Source organism: Epinephelus fuscoguttatus, linkage group LG18 (assembly GCF_011397635.1).
Source record: "Epinephelus fuscoguttatus linkage group LG18, E.fuscoguttatus.final_Chr_v1".
NCBI lineage: Eukaryota > Metazoa > Chordata > Actinopteri > Perciformes > Serranidae > Epinephelus > Epinephelus fuscoguttatus.
This window is the reverse complement of record NC_064769.1, coordinates 10,382,008-10,402,742: the sequence shown is the minus strand read 5'-3', so window position 1 is coordinate 10,402,742 and position 20,735 is coordinate 10,382,008. Positions and strand designations below refer to the sequence as shown.

At 42.5% G+C, this 20,735-nt stretch overlaps 1 protein-coding gene across 2 annotated transcripts in view; it reads right to left on the bottom strand.

Annotated features, from left to right (window-relative positions):
• The window catches only part of col5a1 (procollagen, type V, alpha 1), a 91,054-nt gene that overhangs the window by 32,393 nt on the left and 37,926 nt on the right, over positions 1 to 20,735 (bottom strand). For both annotated transcript variants that reach the window (XM_049559963.1, XM_049559964.1), the window contains exons 5-25: positions 15,554 to 15,685; positions 14,637 to 14,744; positions 14,048 to 14,536; positions 12,873 to 13,367; positions 12,693 to 12,749; positions 10,095 to 10,136; positions 9,454 to 9,516; positions 9,269 to 9,343; positions 7,312 to 7,404; positions 6,789 to 6,845; positions 6,559 to 6,612; positions 6,250 to 6,303; positions 6,060 to 6,113; positions 5,885 to 5,938; positions 5,726 to 5,779; positions 5,204 to 5,248; positions 4,434 to 4,487; positions 3,866 to 3,910; positions 1,723 to 1,776; positions 1,592 to 1,636; positions 311 to 364 (exon numbers count right to left, since the gene is read on the bottom strand). In XM_049559963.1, the coding sequence (XP_049415920.1) occupies positions 311 to 364; positions 1,592 to 1,636; positions 1,723 to 1,776; positions 3,866 to 3,910; positions 4,434 to 4,487; positions 5,204 to 5,248; positions 5,726 to 5,779; positions 5,885 to 5,938; positions 6,060 to 6,113; positions 6,250 to 6,303; positions 6,559 to 6,612; positions 6,789 to 6,845; positions 7,312 to 7,404; positions 9,269 to 9,343; positions 9,454 to 9,516; positions 10,095 to 10,136; positions 12,693 to 12,749; positions 12,873 to 13,367; positions 14,048 to 14,536; positions 14,637 to 14,744; positions 15,554 to 15,685 (2,178 nt within the window). The remainder of the gene's footprint in view (positions 1 to 310; positions 365 to 1,591; positions 1,637 to 1,722; positions 1,777 to 3,865; positions 3,911 to 4,433; positions 4,488 to 5,203; positions 5,249 to 5,725; positions 5,780 to 5,884; positions 5,939 to 6,059; positions 6,114 to 6,249; positions 6,304 to 6,558; positions 6,613 to 6,788; positions 6,846 to 7,311; positions 7,405 to 9,268; positions 9,344 to 9,453; positions 9,517 to 10,094; positions 10,137 to 12,692; positions 12,750 to 12,872; positions 13,368 to 14,047; positions 14,537 to 14,636; positions 14,745 to 15,553; positions 15,686 to 20,735) is intronic.

Genomic DNA, 20,735 nt, shown 5'->3' with positions numbered 1-20,735 from the left:
TTATCGCAGGTGTCTCCTTGTGCAAAGATGGGAAAGAGAGTGTTTGCATGTGTGTGGGCAGGTTCCACTGTTACACAGCTGTGTCTATGTGTTGTATCATACATATGTTTGAGCCACATAATTATCTTGGTGTGTTTTGAGTGTGAAGTGTTTTTCTAAACATTAAAATGTGATGTACTGCTTTGAAAGTGTTGTGTCTCACAGTTGTGGCAATTAGAATAGGCAAACTGTGAAAAAAAGACAGAGGGAGACAGAGAAAGGCTGTTTCACTTGCGTATATCTCTTTGGACGTTAGTATCTATGAGCTTACCGGTGGACCATCAGCTCCTGGCATTCCTGGCAAGCCTGGCTTTCCAGTGGGACCCTAGAGAGAAGACAAGAGAAAAGATGTTAGGGCACATAAGACATCACAGAATTAGACAACACATAGCAAACAAAGGTTAAAGGGATTATAAAAGTCTATAAAAACAAGACTAAAGGGCCTTTCAGACTGCCATGCAGTAACTCGCCACCTCCAGTCGTTTCAGTGAGGGGAAGGGGGCAGAGAGGAAGTGGCTTTGAACAAGGCAGTAGGGGCATGAAGCATTTGCCGCCCACATGAAAGGGCACAGATTTTGCTCTGCTGCTCACAGTTCATCACGCTGACCTTCTGGTGTTTGCCACCTAGCACTAGCCCATCAAGTAGCAGGCGTCACAAAAACAGAAAGAAGACAAGATGGAGGAGCTGTGTCTAAATATCTGAGTTGTTCAACACGGCAGTAGCAACTTATAAGACAACCAGAGGAAAAATCTGGCATGGGATAACATTTGCATCCAAATTCAGATGACTGGTAAATTGTAACAATATGTACAAATCTTTAGTAATTTTAGCAATTTTCTTGCTACAGTATGCAGCTACAAGCCATAGCCACAGAAGTTGCTGTTATAAACCCTTTGCTTTTTTGGGGAAGGCTCTTGCAGGCTAGTGGTTGTCAGGGTGGTTACCGTGCCACGGTGTGAAAGCAGCTTAAGAATCACGCTAGCAGCTGTGATGCTATACTTAGGCAGGGTGGTGTTTTGAGGTAAATTGTAACATCAGCATGCTAACACACTGATTTCTTCTTTGAACCAATATTTTCAAATAAACAATCTACTCCTTGTTCCATTCTATTTTGCTTCACTAATACCACAGCCTTCTCATTTTTCATATATAATCAGGAGACACATTATACCCACATCATTCATTCTCAAATTCCTGTTCAATAATAAACTGAATACCTTCCATATAAACTGGCAAATGTGATTTAGTTAAAATTGGATTAAAATGTATCAGGATTAAAATCTGTCTGCACTGTCTATTCGGCACTATTTGGTCCTGCGTTGGGGATGGGGACGCGTTTGCATAATGGTGTGATAAGCATTTGGAACTGAATAAGATAGCAACTTGGCTTTCAGCTCATGCAAATGAATGAGACAATTTCCAGCAATTTTATAGATTGTGGGCCTGTGTTTATTACCATTTTATCAAGCTGGCATTTTTTTTCTGTGGAGATGCAGAAATGGCATGCTTCTCAATACGTTATTGTTATTTAGTGATCACGTGATAGCTTACCTTCTCTCCTGGAGGTCCGATGGGTCCTTGGGGCCCTGCAAGTCCCTGTGAAGAGGACACAAAACACTCAGGGCATTTTATTCAGTGGATGAGAAGAAAATCTAATGTCAGACAACCTGTTCATCACTGACCTGGGCACCTGGGTTGCCTTGCTGTCCAGGAGGTCCTGGCTCTCCTTGAGGTCCCTAAAGAAAAATGAAGTTAATTTTAGAAACCTCGTTATAAATACAAAGATTGATCTCTTTATTTACTTGAGGAAAACCTCCCATGTGAAGGTAAGAGTGATTTGTTGCTCCATATGGTCCATTAAAAGTGAAATGTTGCTCTCAACAGAAATAAATCAGAAGCTGTCCAACAGCGCATCACTGCATTATTACCTTATTACCAGCCTCCTCCTTTTCTCTCTCTCCGTCTGTGTGTTTGTTTCATTCTCCTATCTGTGTGAATTAGAGTGTGGATATGCAACCTGAGCCTGATGGGACCTGACAAGATCCTTCATGCCAGGCAGGGCCAGGTTCGGACAAATATTTACGCAAAATGTGCGGGTCAGTTTCAGCCTACTTGACATGGGCCTTAAAGTTTATTTATTGAAAATTTAGTGTAAAAATAAAAAAAATATGATGGACATACTGTCTGTGTTGGACTACTTCTTGTTCAATGCTGTGGTGTGTTATTTATGAGAAAATGCATGAACGCTAACGTAACCTCAGTGCTTTATCTTACATTAACTGCATCAGACTCAGGTTGGTACAGACCACAAATGTATAAAGAGAACTGGATACAGCATGGGAGTTTATTCCGTTCATGCTTATGGAAGTTGCTCAGTAGCGCCAAAAAAGTTTGACATAACTAGGTATAAAATTACCCAGATCTTCTCACAGAGCAAACACACTCAAATTTGTGCCAGTCAAGCGGCTAATTATTGCTAGCCAAGCGGTTGACTTCTGGTTTAGCCTTATACTAACTTGAATGAGGACAAAATGATTTAATTGTTAACTTCCTACAGACTTTAAACTCTATGGGTCATTTCCCAAGCTGAAATGAGTCATTTTGTGGGTGTTGTAATGCTCAAAAAATGTATCCACTCATTTCAAGACGTCTCCTTCACAATGTAAGTCTATGGGAAAAGTCTTTTTGGGCCATATGGCATCACGGAACAGACCCAGAGTTGTAGTTACATGATTTAGCCTTTGGGTTCGGGTTGGGCTTGGTTACTGCTTTGGGACACAGGTCAGGTTCGGACAGAAATATGCAGCCCGAGTCGCACTCTAGTGTGAATAAGGCACTTCAGTTTTGCCTTCTGTGTGATTGTGTTGCCTGTTGGAGGTAGTGTGGCTCAGGTTCTAGCATTTTGGTGACACCTGGAAGCTGCCTGACAACCTCCTGGATCCATCTTTCGTATATGTTCACATTCATTCATCATTTTTGTCACCGGGTTGACTATACTGTAATGTTATAATGTTGGTCATTCTGTAGACAGAACATCTACTGTACATCCTGGGACTGGTGCTCTTCCAAAGGTTTCCTCCATTTTTCCCCCACTAAGGGTCTTTGGTGGGTGTTTTTCCTTTTTACAAGCAAGAGGATGAAAAGGACAGAGGGTTTCATCTGCTGTACAGTTTTAGTCCCCTGAGGCAAATTTGTAATTTAGGATATATGGGGCAATATAACTAAAATTGACTTGACTTGAGTTATACCTTAACAGGCAAATAGCACAATATCTTGCTCTAGCTCAAGGTAGAGGACACACACACACACACACACATACAGAGTACACATTCTCACACGTACTTTCCTAATGACAGATCCTGCTGAACCACAAACACAAAACACTTTCCATCTCAGATAACTGGCAATCAATTATGTTGCCCCGGTCCAAGAGTCTAGGGAAAGCTGTTGATCTTCCATCTCTACCTAGTTGGAACATTCCCAACAGACGAGACGAGCTGCTCGGGCCAGGTATTCTCTCATTATGGTCAGGCGCTACGAGAAATTGACCTGGAATGATACAACTGGCCATAGTGGACTGCTCAAATGAATCTAAACACAGCCCGTCTATTCTTCATTATCTGCTAAGTATCCTCTGATTGTACTGCTGTGTGTGTGTGTGTGTTTGGGTGTAAGTGTAAGAGAGAGAGAGAGGGCTCATAGGCACTATCATGGATTTAAGGATAAAATAAAGAGATTAAAATGGTGCATTTTTAGACTCTGTGACAGCTGTGTGTGTGTTGTGTCTGAGAAATTTGCAATTGAATCAATTCCAGCCTCACTTACTATGTTTCCTTTGGGTCCAGGGTGGCCATCCATTCCAGTAACACCCTACAGCAGATGACATGAACACAACATTTAGCACATATCAATGCAGGCCAGCAAATATGCAATACACTGAATGCACTTTTAGCTGTTAAATCTCTCTCTGAGCTGAAGACAGATTTAAAAACCACACCCTGGTTTTTGCATCTGCATCTTGTGAATCTGAATGAGTGATTTATTGTTCGTGGTATCTCTACATCCTGCACAGGGATATCAGTTCAAAATAAGCTACTTGATTGATGTTCACTGTCCATGTTAAATTAAATCTGTTGAGACAATATAAACATTAAGATTATACTTTGCTCCGCTGTAGACATTTGTCTGAAACGCTGAAGTTAAACTCAATAACGTATGCCACTCTTTGTGTATGCTGTCTGAAATATATTGAGTTTTGTATTTCCCTGTGGGTGTTGTTTGCAGTGTCTTCTGTTCTTTGAGACGGTGAAAAAAATGAATCTGCTCTCCAAACAGTAAATCTACTATAACAGCATGGATATGAAAAGGTGAGAGGAAGGTAAAGGGGACTCACAGGGGGTCCAGGAGGTCCCTGGGGTCCTTTTGGTCCCAGCAAACCACGGGGCCCCTGGGGAGAAAAAGAAGGGGAAATGAGATTGAGAACGATATCACACCTGTGAAAGAATTGTTGAATTATTAAACACGTTCAGCTAAATCAAGTTTCAAAATTATACTTCTGGAAACAACCTGACTTCCCAAATGTCCTTGAGGATATTCTACTGAGTCAGATTGTGAGGGAAAGCTGAAACCCCTTCTTTTTTTTCTTTACTACACATTAATTCCCCACAGCTATGCCTATCAAACACTGCTTTGAATTTCTGTGCTTTGCCTCACAGCTACAGTTACCTAACAAGACCCATTGTCCTTCAAACTGATGTAGCACACCCTGGTGGACAAATTAAGTCATAACAGCAGATATCTAGCGGTCTCTCCTTCCCTGTCTCCCCCCCCCCTCTCCGTGGGGAATATCCTGCCTGAGAGAGTGGGAGGCTATTATAACAAGCTTGATGTGAGCTGCCTGCATTTCTCACCTCCAAAGCTTCTCTTGTACAGATGAGGCACGAGCAAAGCCTCATCAGCGTACACTTTCCAGCAATATAATGCTAAAAAATAAATCTCCATTTCTATGAATACAAACGGCGGCTGCACTCTGCAGATGATATACAATATCTTCACATCATTTGGTTTTTGCTAACAATATGACATGACGAGAGCAGGCCCTCTCAGCTCTATCATACTATCTCTCAGTGTTGAGACCGAATGGTAATGCATGCGATCACTCACTGGTTCACCAGGAAGTCCCCTAGGTCCGATCTCTCCATCATCTCCCTGGGAAAGAGAGAGAGCAGGTCAGAATGTGGAACAGACAGTGAATGGTAATGGAGGGGAAAGTGTGTGTGTGTGTGTGTGTGTGTGTGTGTGTGTGTGTGTGTTACAAGGATCGAGAGATAATGGGAAGACACAAAGAAAAAGCTGGGAAAGAGGGGATCAGGTTGCATCAGCTGTGGGTAATGAGGGTGGTGAGGGACATTTGAAGCAGATGAAGGTGTGCAGAGATCAAGGAATATTAAGGAGGAAACTGAGAGAGAGGGGGGAGGGCAGGTGGAAGTGAAATTCAGGTGCTGACACAAAAGGTAAGTTTAGTAAGAGGAAGTTCAGTTCAGAGTAATTTCTGTCTTTCTGCAGTGTAACATTAACAGGTAAGGGGTGAGATACATCAGACACAAGCATTCACCATTTATTTCTTTGAAAACAAAGGAAAAACTAAAAAGAGAGAGCTGTGAAATTGTGATTTTTCTCCATTACCCTTTCTCCATCCTCTCCAGGACTGCCAGGAGGTCCAGACGGGCCAGGTTCACCCTACGACAACAAACATTTAGATTTAACAGTGGCACACATCAAAATGACTACACACACATGCACACCATACAAACACACTTTTAATAGCAGCACAAAAGGACTTACTCTGTGTCCTTTTTCACCAGGAAGTCCAGCCAGGCCATCAAACCCTCTGTCTCCCTGAAGAGCAAAGAAAAATCAGGTTGCATGCCTCTTGTACGGGATTCAAAAACACACTTTTAAACTGGCATTATGAAATGTGGTGTATTGAAGTGCATTATGAATATGGTAGACTAGGTACTTTGGGTCCAGACTGTCCCGGCATGCCCCTGGCACCGTCGGCTCCAGAACGACCCTGTAAAAATAACAACAGTTACATAACACATCAGACATTGCTGTGAATGTACTATGAAGACAAGAAGATGCCTGGCTTTTAAATCAGTATCAGAAAGTAATATGTTGCGTGCTTTGCTGTTCTGAACTCCACTTACCCTTCTGCCAGGTTTTCCAGGGGGTCCAGTAGATCCCATAGGTCCACGTGGTCCCTGAAGCAAAAACACTTACATTACTCAGAAGCATTTCTTTAATGTTCCAACTTAGAAATATCATACTAACACAAGAGAAGATGCATACCGCTTTGCTTTAAAGGGCAACAACAATAATGTGTTAGAACTACAATGGTTTAACAATATATACGTGTGTATGTGTGATTAGGATAACAAGTTTTAAGATGAAATTTACTTTGATTTAGTTGTTTCTGATCAATTTTAAAAACTGAATTTCACATTCTTATATCTTACCTGAGGACCTGCCTCTCCAGACTCTCCCTTCAGTCCCGCTACACCTGGAGGACCCTGAGAGGAAAAACGAATAGAAGATTTAATGGATACTGAACCAATACTAGCTTTTAAATCAGCTACAAACTGTTTGTGTATTCATTTTGTGTACTACAATAGCTGCTGATCAAAATTTTGGAATAAAATGTATTGATTTTGAGTCTGCCTGCCGTGAGGTGATTCTAAACACGTACCAGAGGGCCGGGTCTGCCAGTCAAACCCATTGGACCTGTAGGGCCGCGCATGGCCAGCTGAACACAGGAAGGAAAAGATTAGCGATAAGATGAAAATAAAAATATATCAATGATAAAATATTCAAAGCTGTTGTGCATGTAGCAGATGTGTGATTAAATATACCATGGATTTAGCGATTTGCGTGCGTGTGTGTGTGTGCTGTAAGTGTATTTGTGTCTGTTCATGTGTTCTGTGTAATTGTATATGAATAATGCATGCTTGTGAGCAACCACAGGGAAATAAAATGTAACACTGAAACACAAAAATGCAATACTGATGAAAATAAAGAGGGAAAGGAAAAAAATAGGTTTAAAACAATCAATGCAATTATGGCAGTAGGGAATGAAATAAAAACATTCACTAAACATATTTCAACGTATTTCAACAGGAGAAGCAAGTTTGAGAATGGAGGGGGAAAAAACATACATTTCTACATACAGTGTGATACTGACTACTGCAGTGTGTTTATGTGTGAACTGTTACCCTAGCCTGCTGCATGATGGCTTGCATCTGGGCCTCCTGTGCTGATACAGCAGGTCCCTTCTGTCCCGAGTCACCTCCAGCGCTGAATCTGAACTATGGAGGGAATCACAGATTGGTGAGATTGGTGAGGCGCACACAGGAGGCACTGGCAAAACACAAAAGTCCTAGCTGAGAAAAATGTGGAATAACTAAAGCTTCTTGCGGCAAAATAAATATTTTAGTTGAAATCTATTCCCAACAACGTGTTCAATATTTCTTTAATAGGATGTCCCTGCCTAGAAACTTTGCAACAGATGTGGAACTAAGTATCAGCCTCCAGCTGTCAAACCAGCACCGTCGAAGGCTGCCTCTACAAGCTGCAGGCTTCGAATTCTAGTGGCATCTGGTGGTGATAAGCCGGCACTGCAGCCATAGGTGAATATCCAACACAGGTTTGTTTGGGCCAAGCATCTCGGGTTGGGATACACAGCACAGTCCTCAGGAGGGTGACTGTCGGGTGGTTTACAGATGCACGGCAACACAACAGTGAAATACTGAGCAGGACTGTTACCATCACAGAAACAGTGTTACCAAGAAGAAAATACAAACAGTTGATTCAGAACATCAGGACTGAGTCAGATCTACTGCAGCTCACCCAGCATAAACCAAATTTATCCGGAGCAAAAACTTTTCAAAAGCACTGTGCAAATCCCACGGTTTCTTCTTCAGACTAAATTTCTGCTGAGCTTGATTAAATATTGGCCCTTCCCTTTGCTATCTCAGTCACAATCAAATATATGCAGCTATTTCGTTTTTTCCTGCCTGCCAATCTATGATCCTTTCGGTTTGTCTTTGATTCTTTCTCTCTTCATCTAGTTTCACGCTTTTCGTCATTCCTTCCCCAATATGCATTTCTATGCATCATCGGACCTTGAACAAAATGTTCTGCTACATCAAACTGTCATCTAGCGAGGCCAGACAGAGACAGAAAATGCTCTGATGGGAACTACATTTTTTTTTTTTTTTTTACACACCGCCAACTCATGGTAGAGCAGACTATCCACAGAAAATGAAAAGAAGATGCATTACAAGTCATTGGAGCATTTAAGCAAAAACATAGTGTTAAGATTCACCAGTTAACCCTGTTTTATTGATTCCACAATTTTAACACTGAGTCCTCTGGTGAAAGAAGAGTGAAACAACAATGCATGTTTCCCATTAGCCTCGGAGCTCAAGGATCAGATTTCAAGCCGTGCTTTCTGCCAGTGGATACGCCAGAAGGGCTTGAGTTCCTGTCCAGACAGAGACACAGCTCTGTGGACCCCTGAAACCACAACTTCACATCTGTACAACTAATCAGGTCCAACAGCGGCAGGATCAGACATCTTCCAAGTACAAGAAAAAGAAAGTAAAAAAGGTGCACAGGAAGTCGTTAGCGCGGCTGTGTGTAAGTGTCGCAGTTGAATCACTGGACGCAGCTGAAGCTACAGTGAGAACCGACAGTGTTGCTTTGCCTCCTGTCTATACCTAGACGACTTCCTGGAAGGACACATGATAGGATAGCTTAAATTTTAGCTGAAGAATGTGGAATAAGTTAAAACTATGCAAGTAGAGAAAGTCTGAGTTTATGTAGTCAAAACAACTGAGGGGTGATAGAGAGGGGCGCTAGCTCACTCACTAAACACACCACAAGGGGTTGCTAAAGCACAGATTTACATTGCAAAATATTTGTAAAGGACAGGCCCATCAAAAACTGTTACAAAGGAAACCCCCTTCACTCCACTACACTGTGTAAACCACATGTCAGAGTTATTGATAAAACAGAGTAAGATACATCATACTTGGCTTTAAACAAGGCTAAACAAGGATATAGTGCAACATGGAAAATGTTTTAGCGCCCACAGTGGGGGTAAACATGAAAACACACAGCACTTAATATTTAAACTCCTTTTTTTTTTTACAGCTGTAATTTACTTACTGGCAGCATCAGGACAGTTCCAGGGGGTCCTGGCAGACCATCAGCACCAGGAAGACCAGGGCGACCCGGAGGACCCTTAGACAGGAAGTAACACAAACGTGAGCAAACACGCAGACAGAAATATAGTTACATTCTGTATTTCTACAGCTTTGAAAATCAGTGTGACATATGCAATTTATACACACCCTCTCTCCAGTATCTCCAGGGCCGCCTGGTGGGCCAGAAGCACCTGGGGGTCCGGGGAGACCCTATGTTGAGCAAAAGATTTCATTTTACACACATCATACATACATAATGCATCACAAAGACACAGTCATATTTGCTCCACTAAAACTTCTCGCCTTCATCTTGCAAAGTGGTCACACATGGGAGAAAGGAATGCATGAGGCAATATGGGACAGCTTGTTGAGTTGTAAATCCTTTGTGAGGCGCTCTTTATTTGTCTATAGCTCAGCGCTTGAACGGCTGGCCTCTGTGGGACTCCATCTGCAGGGTGTCAAGAGCAACTGTGCTGGAAAAAGTCGTCCTAGATAAATAATTAAGTTCTTTAACATCTGGGCAAGTCCATATCTCTTCGGGGGGAACTGATTTGGCCACTCCCTTTGCATTACAAATCGGGCAGCAGGGGATTTTTCACAGTAAAGCACTAAAATGTGAATTTTCCTATCCTAAGGACACAGCATGCACAGACTAGAAGAATGGGTGACATAAACTATTATCAGTTTTTATTTATAAACACAAAAAAATGACAGTGACAAGAGTAGTACATGAAAGAGAGACCAAAGAGAGGAAGTAAATAGACAGAATTTGAGACAAATATACTTACTGTTGGCCCTTCAGGCCCAGGCGGACCCTCCACTAACATCCCCTAAAAACACACAAGCACAGAAATCATCAGTTACCACTCATGGCCTCATTCATCAGTATGTCTGTCTGCCATGATCCCACAGTGTACAGATGCGCCCACAAGCGTTTCATGTGTTCATTAACACATAGCTTTAGTTAAAGGAGGTAAATGTACATGAATACATGTCTCAACACACCTGCCTATCAACCTTCCATCTAAGAGTCTTTGCTAACTTAATGTACATTCCTGCCTGTCATTTTGGTTATGCTTGCAATCAAATCCACAGAGAAAAGGAGGGTGAATGACCGCAGAGACAGAAAGGCAGTGACGCCCTGAGGTGCTCTCCTACCTGGACAAGCTGAGGGAAGCACTGATGAAAATGAAGCGATAATTAATTTGTTCGCCCTGTCAGATGAAATATTTGGTCATGCATGCGATATAAAGGTAGTTTATACACGTGTGCTCTGATATACATTCACTGTAATTATTGAATTTCCATCATATATACTTTTAGCTAAAAATCGCAAGCAATTTGGTGTGGACCACTTACAAACATCTGACTCGCAGTTGCACTGTTGCAGCTCTGTGGCTGCAGAGATATTGCTTTGTTTGCCTTTGTGGTAACATTTTGCCTTCCTGCTCTGTGATGAGGGCAGAAACCCACACGTTATCCAAATATACTTGAAATATGTGATGTTCTTTTATCAACCCCCAAGCATTTTCAAAGAGTACATCAAATTATTGCAACAGATCTTTGACACTCCCCAGGTTATGCCCGTGTCTCGCCTGCAGTGTGTGTGTGTGTGTGTGTTGGGAAAGGGGCTAGACCTTGGGAAAAAAGAGTACATGTTTTCATGTTTGTGTGTGATGCTCAGCTTTTTGCATGTTTACAAGAGACAAGACACATTGGGAGGTGATGTGTACACAAATTTGGTTGGTAATAACTTCCAGCGCTAGAAAGATTAGGTCACTGCAGAAGTGCCAAAAATGCAGTTCCTCTAATGGCCACTTGAGGCTGGCTCCAAAAGGGAGTCAATCCCCATAGGCCATTATGTTAAAATGGACAACTTTTCAGCAGAAATAAACATGTTTACAGCCTGGTAAAAAAAAAAAAAAAAAAAAAGACTTCACACGTAGTTGGAGCTGTCACTATGTCAGTGTGTTTTGAGTTCATGAAAGTTAACTGTAATATTTTGGTTGTCTAAAAAGAAAAGTAAACATCTTGTTCAGGATGTACTAACAGACCCTCTAAGGAGTCGGATGTTCCGTTTTTCAGTCAAATACATTTTGTTTTAAAGGTTTGGTGTTTTACATTAGCAAATTAGCTTTAGCATCATCACAATTAACCATAGACAGTAAATGCACCATGCTAACTAAGCTAGCAGCAGCTCTCATACAAATACAGTCACTTCTGGCTACAGGCGACAGTCAAATTGCCAAACTTGAGGCTTAAAAAAACCTGGATGTAGGCAGATAACTGGATAGAGTGTTAGAGGCGGGGCCTCGCTCACTCCTATGAAAGGTGGTCAGTGGTGTGTGAAACCAAAAAAGTTAAACTGCCGTGTATACCCAGATGATCAACACTGCCATTGGCCATTAGCCGGCTATTTCTGGTTTAGCGCTCCGCTAACTTGATTGCAAATAACATGATTCAGTCGTGCAGCTCTTCTTGACTTTTGAAATGTTATCACATCGAATGGATCAAATTGTGATAGTGATTTTGCTGGGAGTTTGAAGCTCAAAAAGATTTATCCACTGAGCATCATGTGATGTATACACTGTTTACACTTTTGCCACTATGAAAATTGGCTTGGGCACACTTCTTGAAGGCCTATTCATAACGGGAGTCCAAAAACGAATGGGTGACGTCATGGTGACTATGATAATCATTTTTATACAGTCTATGTTACACAGACACTCAACAGTCTTCTAGGAAGTGGACTCAGACACACACTTCTTTCTGCTCTCACCTATAAACATAAAGACGCTCAGTGACAGGGGCATGTATACTCAGTGGAGTTCAGTGACATTTGTTTGAAGTGAAACAGCTGTGGCTGAATTGGAGTTATAAACTCTGTCTGTGTCTTATGTTCCTTTTGCAAACATACAAAAACAGTATATATACTGTATGAATATCTGAATCCAGGTTGAAAGTATTCCACCTGTTTGCATTTAAAACAAGCTATGGTTTTTGGCAGAGAGGCAGGAAAAGTCCTCCCTACTCTCTTTTGTTCTCCTCCTCCCTCCATCTCCCCCTGTGTTTACACACTACCCACACTGTGTTTAGAGATTATTGACAATCCCTGCATGGCCGTTCTCCAAATGTTTATGCTGTAGTCCTGATGGCCAGTCAGCAGCAAGGCCTTGCCCAAGGATACTATGAGAAAGGTCTGGTGGGCCCTGCTCAGTGTGTTTGGCCTCAGGATTCTCATTCAGAAGTGAGGGATGGATTGTGTTTAGATGTGGATCATACATACGTACTGGCAAACATAAACATCCACGCATACACCCATGTGCGCACACCGCACGCAGCCTACATCTGTCGCCCAAGTATGTTGTTCAAATAGTGATACTCACAGGCTCAATAACAGCAGGCTCTCCCTTCTGTCCTTTCTCGCCACGAGCTCCATCGACCTACACACCAAACACACAAACATGATCAGCCAATCCTCATCTTCAACACCCTCACCACGCTATCCCCTTCATCTGCTACATCATCTCTTTGCCAGGACGTCCTTCCTTTTTTTTTTTTTTTACCTGTCCATAGTACTCATCGGTCTCAGCAGGCAGCACTTTGTCCTCTTTCTCATCATAATCTCCATAGGCATAGACATCTAAATCGCCATAGTCGGTGAGGTGCTCCTCCTTGAACCCTTCCAGATCTGTGTAGTCACCATCACCATCCAAGCCCAGGCCCGTTCCAGTGGCAATGGATCCCCCTGCTCCGGTGCCAGCAGTGGCAGATCCACCTCCAGTGGTGGAGGATCCTCCCACAGAGACAGAACCACCTCCAGCAGATCCGCCCCCAGTGGTGATGGTAGAACTGCTGCTGCTGCTGCCTCCACCTCCAATGTGGACTGTACTGCTGCTGCCTCCTCCACCACCACTGATATCAATTGTGCTGCTACTGCCTCCACCACCAGCACCACCGGCAATGTGAACTGAACTACTGCTGCTGCCACCAGCTCCACCAGTGTAAAGGTCCACGTTGTAATCATATTCATCTCCGTAGTCATCATAGGCACCTCCTACCTATAAAAACACAGATAAAGTTTATAAAGTGAAATTTGCAGCAGTTAGAAGCAACTGACGATGAACAGGATACCTCCTGCAAAAACCATTAACCAAGAAATGCAAGAACATGACCTATTAAAACATACATGTAGCACACTAATGCTGCAACTAATGATTACTTATACACTTTACTGCAGATAAATCTGCTGATAATTATTTAGTTTTATCTGTAAAATTTAAGAAAATACTAGAAAATACAACTGGAAATCTGAAACATTAAAACCCGAGGTAACGTCCTCAAATTGCTTTGCCTGATGAACTGCCCACAAACCCAAAGACATTGAGTTTACTGTCACAGTTTGATCAATTATCATCAAAAATAGTGGTGGATCTGTCAGTTCTGTCAACCGATTAATCAACTAATCGTCACAGCTGCGATGATGGAGATTTTTATGAAAGCATTTATTCCTTCCTGGTGGCATTTTTAAACACATCCACATTGGCTTTGCTTCCCCCATGTGGATTGGTGGATTATAACATGAGGATAGGTCCTGCTTATGCATCCCACACACAAGTGCAGCTAAGTAAAGAACAGAATTTAAAATGTTATTTGACAGTATATCAATACATCTATTAGACCTACAGGTCACGGCCACAACAATTAGGCGCGGATGTCGGTGTAATTAATATCAACTTACTGATGTCTTATTGCTGGTGATGGTTAATGTAGATCCTCCTCCTCCTCCTCCTCCTCCGCTGGTGATGACCCGCCTTTCGATTCCAGTCCCTGTACCCAAATCAATCTTTCCCCCTGCTCCCAGATCCAGCTCTCCCCCAGTGCCGATGCTGGTGCTGGTGATGGTGACACGTCGAGAGGTGTCCCCGTCGGGCGAGGCCGTGGACTCGTCGTAGTAGGTCTCGTAGTTACCATAGCCGTCATAGCCGTCGTAAGGGCTGGTCTCCTCTCCGTAGGCGTCTCCACCACCAGTGGCAGTACCTGAAGAGCTAGAGGAAGAGCTAGAGGAAGAGCCAGTGGATGAGCCAGTGGATGAGCCAGAGGATGAGCTGGAGGATGAGCCAGAGGACGAGCCGGTGGAGATGGAGGTCAAAATTTTGTCGCCGGTGGCACCAGAGCCGCCCTTCAAAATCTCCTCCACTGTGGTCGCCTCACTGTCTCCATCTGTTACCTATAATGTAAAAAAGATACAATTGTCAGTTAGTTTGGTAAAAGTAATATAGCTGTATTTACATCAATATAAGAAGTGGCAAAACGTATTGGTAGACTACCGTGACTTCTTTTGTGGTTGTCTCAGTATCAGATGTCGAATCAAAAGGCTTTCCGTCCACGTCCTCATAGTAAGGGTATTCATAATAGTAGCTGTCCTCCTCTGTGTTCTAAAGGAGATAAACGTGACACCAACACTGAGAGGGAGTGTAACTGAGAGAGAAAAACTATCAATTATTAAAAAACACGATTTCCAAACATGATCCACTGCTGTGTTGCTGCTGGCTCTGGCTGATATATGTGCGACAGATTGTCCATCGATCAGAGGCACACAGGAATGCCTTCTACTCGCGCAAACCTCATGCTGCATCTCCCTGTTGCAACTTGTTACGACTGAATGACAAATTACTTTTCCGCTGCTCTCTTAATGAATCTCTCACACATCTTGACAGAAAAATAAAACACAGGTCAAGTTTTTGTGTACCTCGCAGGTATACTGACAGGCCCTGGGGCAAGGAAAAGGTCAAGAGGAAGGACTTCCTGTCCATCTTTTAACACTTGTCTGACACGCCTTTAATCAGCATGCAGTGTATTGGTATTCAGTGCGGAAAACAGCACAGTGCAGGGATGCAGGCTTAGGCAGGCACCGCATCATTCCTGAACATTATTAACTAACTGCATAGCCTGATAACCCTGTTCTTCCCAGTCAGCACTTTCCTCTGGCAGAGTGCAGTTCTCTTGTATAAGCCAAGAGGCTCTTTTCAGCACAGGATCCAACTGAGATCTGATTTGAGTATTAGAGACAATTATGGATTAAGGGAAATGAACTTCCTTTTGTAAGGTCAGCCATGAGAACACTTCTCTTGCTGGTTGCTACAATGCCAAAATACCTCAACATGACCTCTAATAATGGACAGTGTAATTGCCTTTAGTTAAAAGGAAGACATTATAATAACTCAAGAAAGGTCTTGTTACTTACATATTCATCTGTGTTGGGGTCCTGGTTCTGAGGCTGGTCGGGCACTTGCACTTCACAATCGGGGCTGTAATGCTCACAGTAGTCATAGGCAGCACGATGGTCTGCTACAATCATTAGCTGCTGGATGTCTCCCTGGAAACCAGAAGAAACAGGAAGTCATGAGACTCACTGGACGCAGCTACAAGTCATGCGTGTAAATAAACAAGCAAACAATCGGCAGCAACGGAGACAGCGGTCTCACACTCAGTGACCCCTGGGGAAAAAATGAAAGCATATAAACAAATAAAGATGAGGGGGAACATCTGTGTGCCGCATTATCACACGCAGAACAGGCAGTCCTGAAACTAGGTCAAGGCAGGGGAATCTGAGGCTGACTTAAATGATGAAGAACTTTGTCCCAGGTCCAAGAGAGTCATTTTGCATCAGAGCTGAGCACCAGAATGTGAGACAAAAAAGCTTACAGCAAACAAGAGTGGAGTTACAAGAGAACATGGAACAAGTGACTTCATGTAGCTGTGGACTATGACACAAACAAACACACAGAACCAGTGGCTCACACACCCACAAAGTGAGTCTTCAACAGGATGATAGATTCTGAGCAGTATACATGAGCCCTACCCCAGAGCTGAATGGGACATGAGTGATTTTGCTTTGGAGCTGATTGTGTAAGATGAATGGATCAACTTAGCATGTGCGACATGGAGAACATGAGCAGACCTGCAGTTGCGGATAGCTGACCTGAGCCGTTTGACTTCAAGGAGTGTCTGCATAGGCTGAGTTCAGGCGCCGGGGGATGGGGGGGTGGGGGTTGGTGGGGCTGGAACAGTAGCAGAAGTCAAGAGATTTTAAGAAAGAGAGGAAGAGGAAGAAGCAGAGATTGATAGAAAAAGAGCAAGAGAGAACAAGAGGGAAAAGAGTGAAGGCTCAGAAGGATCCCCAGGCTACATAGGGAGCTGGGTGTGTGTGTTTGCCACATGTTTCGGAACAGAATGCACATGGCACCAAAACGCTGTATTGCATCTATCCAAACATGTCCTAATCACACTTCCAAATGCAGTGATGTCATTCCACATCAATCAAACACAATGTCAACTTAGCTGAAACAAATATATTTCAGGGGGGCGGGATATGAGAACCATGAAGCAACGCAACTATGGGAACGGACCGCCACAGAGGATGAAGTGTTTCTAATTATGTCCAATTGCCTAAAATTTGAAACCTCTCAACATGTCTTTCCAGCTGAAACTCTCCATGGATAGCCATCTTCTCTGACAAACATACATGGATTGCATTTGTGGTCTAACCAGTGACAGTTGACTGAGGAGCGCTGGTCCCACTGCTACACTCGAACACACCACACAGAACTCCCTGTCTCAGATCCTTTAATAACCCTTGCAAAACACTCCACAAGATGATGTTTCCTGCTCTGTCCTTGGCTTAAGCTATCAGTGGGGTTTATGGTGGATGCAGGAAAACAAATCCCAGAACTTCCTCCAAGACAGAGTGGCTGGAGTAGCCATTACACAACTCTCCCAACTATGAACTCAGAGCTCCCAGGAAACTTTCAAATGGCTACCCCTGAGTCATTTGTTAAAAGTCAGGATCTGTAAGGAGCCTTTACTTGGTATCAGTTTGACAGTCTGTCTCTCCCTTATACTGGCAAGGCTGTGTGTAACAGCTGCACTGAAAGGGGATGATGGGAATTCAGTGTTTGAAATGAGGTCACATTCAATAAGGAATAAGCCCTCTGTACAACAAAACAGCCCTGCAGTCTGGAGCATTGCAACTGCTTATTCATATGCCATTCTTCTGCTTTCCTTTTGCTTATCCCTTTCTCCATCTCCCAGAGCAGTCAGGGGAATGTCAGGCAAGATCCTGACCACAAGTGGTGTGATCCTAATTGTACTAAGATGAGATAATTAATCATACACCTAGGCATTAATGAGAACATCCTCGCAGCACTGAGAGCACCGTGGCAGAGTGTGTTTAATGATGTGTGACATGTACACAGAGAGAGAAAGAAGCGTGTGCATGCCTGGAGAGAAAAGTATGCTGTTATAAGGATCTTATTAAGGCTGGAAAAGCTGGTGGCTGCTTTTGATTTCTCCCAACTCTATGGCCAAAGGCATGCGAGAAGGGGAAAAAAAGGATGAGAAGAAGCTCGATAGGGAATGCGGACCTGAGCTGAGCTGAGCTGAGCTGAGCTGGGCTCATACGTGTTGGACCATTCAGCACAAACAGTTCCAGCCTTCTGAGGTTTTATTCTGTGTTAAATGTTCTGAACTATAAAAAAGGGAGGCCAAGAACTAAGCTCTGCACAAAACCAAATGCAGATGGACAGGCAAAGAAAAGTTGGAAACCAGCATCTTTCGCTTTAAGAGGCATTCTAACAACAAAAAAATGCACTTTGATTAAGCCTGGAAAATGGGGAAGGAAAAAAGAATGATCAGAATCAATCATTTCTAGCCTTTAGTGTGGCTGAAGCTCCAAAAACTCTGGATCCTACATTTCCTATAATGCAGCTTCATAGCATGTCTTCATTAGACCCTCACTGCCTTGTTATTGCTGACATCTATCAACCTGCACACTAGGGCTATGCATTGCCAAGACTGTGGCAATAAGATATGTATCACGATACAGGGATTACTATTCAATATATTGTGATATATTGCAATACTTTCAGCAAGTTCATACATTTTCATTGTTTTCTAAGTTTAGGAAAAGCGTCATAGTATAAAGAACACAGCACCATATGCATGAAAAAGTTTACTATTTTTATGCAATCACATCAACAGTCAGACTTGCATTTGTAATAATCGCAGTCACTGTCATATCCAACATCACATCACTGCTTTATTTGCAAACTGATGCTGATACTATAGTATACATAGTACAGTATAGTAGTATGGAATAGTGTAAATATTGATTTATGGATACATATCGATTCTGAATAACTGAAAGAGTTTTAATACTCATTTTTCTGAGCAGCTGAGTTTCCTTGCCCTCTCTTATTGTCAGTGTTTACTGCAGTCATTCTGCTGTTCTCTGCTACTAACCAAGAGAAGTCATTGTTGTCATGTTTATCTTTTAATTAAAACTTTAAATTGTACTAGCATCTAACGTAGATATTTTTAAAGGCATTGTTAGAAATTGCAGAATCATAATATTTTTTACACCTCTACCTCACACCTGTTTGTAACGCAAACTTTCTGTTACAAATCTAGAGACTCAAAATCCAATATCACCTAGATGGCATCACAACGATCATCATCAGAGGGTTATTTTCTCAGACTTGACAAAGCTTTTCCAGTGCTACAGAAAACATTAAACCAATCTGTTAACAGGCTGTGCAGTACTCCCTGTGAGTAGTAAATTGACTGACTTTAATTATTTCGCCAGAATTTCATACAAATAAACATATAATTATGTAATTATAATTATATATGATTATTTGGATGTGCACGCTTTTGTATAAACATGGGAAACTAAACTGCAGCTATACACAAAATGTATATTTGATAGAGTACCTCACAAAATGACACTTAATAGCTTTTCACCCTCCATCTCTACACATAAATTATTTCTGTGTTGATATAAAAGGCATACAGTACACGCGTTCCCATGAAACTGTACACCTTCACAGTAAAACTATTGTCAAAGTCTTGATCCACCGTGACAACCTCTAAAGCTGGTTCTGATTTCCTTTCTTTGAGGTGGAGCTGCTCTTTTCACCACACGTCGCTCGACAGATTGGGGTGCCAAACGTTATATAAGCTGCTGTTTTACAGATGTAGGGAAGCAGTAAATATTCCTATACTGTACTCCAGCTGTATGCTAATGCCAAACTTCTCATTTAGAATTCTGGCGCTGAATGGTCAACTCAGTCCAGCAGCCTATTAAAGCATGAGATATTTACTCCATTACTGTATATGGAGGCTACTTCTCTATATTTTGATGGCAGAAAACCACACTGCAACTTCTGTATGTGCAGAGTCAGGGATTCAGAGTTTGATAATGCTGATTGGTTAAACCCAACACTTAAAAAGAACAGGAAATTATAGCTTATTCCTCACTTCCAGTCACATCAACCAGAACTGATGCATGACACAAACGCAGATGGAAATATATGTAAAATGATTAATATACAGCAACACATGCAAACACAGACACACAAGAACCACCAACCCCACACCCAAATAGAACATACCAAAGGGAGAAAAAAACCTGGAATCACACAATCACACCCAAAGCCCTGAGGGAACCATAAAAGACATGCAATCAGCTTTCATATTTGAGAGGGGACAGCGACATTTTTCACTCTGGAGCATCATGTGGCACATCAGAGTGGTGCTTAAGGCAGAATTTTCAGACAATAACAGGGCTGCTGCTGTCAGCATCTCCCTGGACTCAGCTGAAATATGACTCTTCTTCTGGCCAGAGCTCTGGTGGAAAAGCCACTGCCTGTGGCTGTGAGCAACAGCCAAGTTGCCTCACATACTTTGTGTTTAAGACACTGCTGAAGACACTTGCAGCACGTGCACATTAAACATGCACGTGAACCTGTCAATAATTACAGGGCTGCAGTTTACAAGATGAGATTACAGTACAAAGACTGATCAATAGCGTGTATAAATGTTCAGATTTGTCTATTTTTTCTGTATTTTATTTACTAAAATGTCACATCAACTTCTTGGCTTTTATTCCCGAACCTCACCCTGTTCGGCCCACACACATGAATCCCTGCCTGGATGTTCTGGTTGTGTCCAGGTGGGGGCAGGAGAGTGCTCTAGTGAGCACGAAGCCAAACATTCATCTCTGTCTGAACCTGACCCACAATCATGCAGGGGTGGACCGAGTTCATTGTGTTCCCTCCTCTGAATTCAAAGATATGATGCATGTGATGGAAAGCAATAGTGGTGCGATTTCAAAATCATCGGGACACAATGGACAGCTAATGAATGTGGTAAATTATTGCTACACAAGTGGCTAAAACTTTAACAAAATTACTGCATGCCCATATGCTGTCTTCCTCTCTGTCTTATACATACATACTTTATGCATGAGGTGAAGGCCACCCAACAAAGGCTTACTTTAATTCAAATACGGTCTTGAGATGATGTCAGGCGACCCCATGCTGATCAGTTTATGTCCCCAGGGACACCTGATAATGGCCCTGTTTACC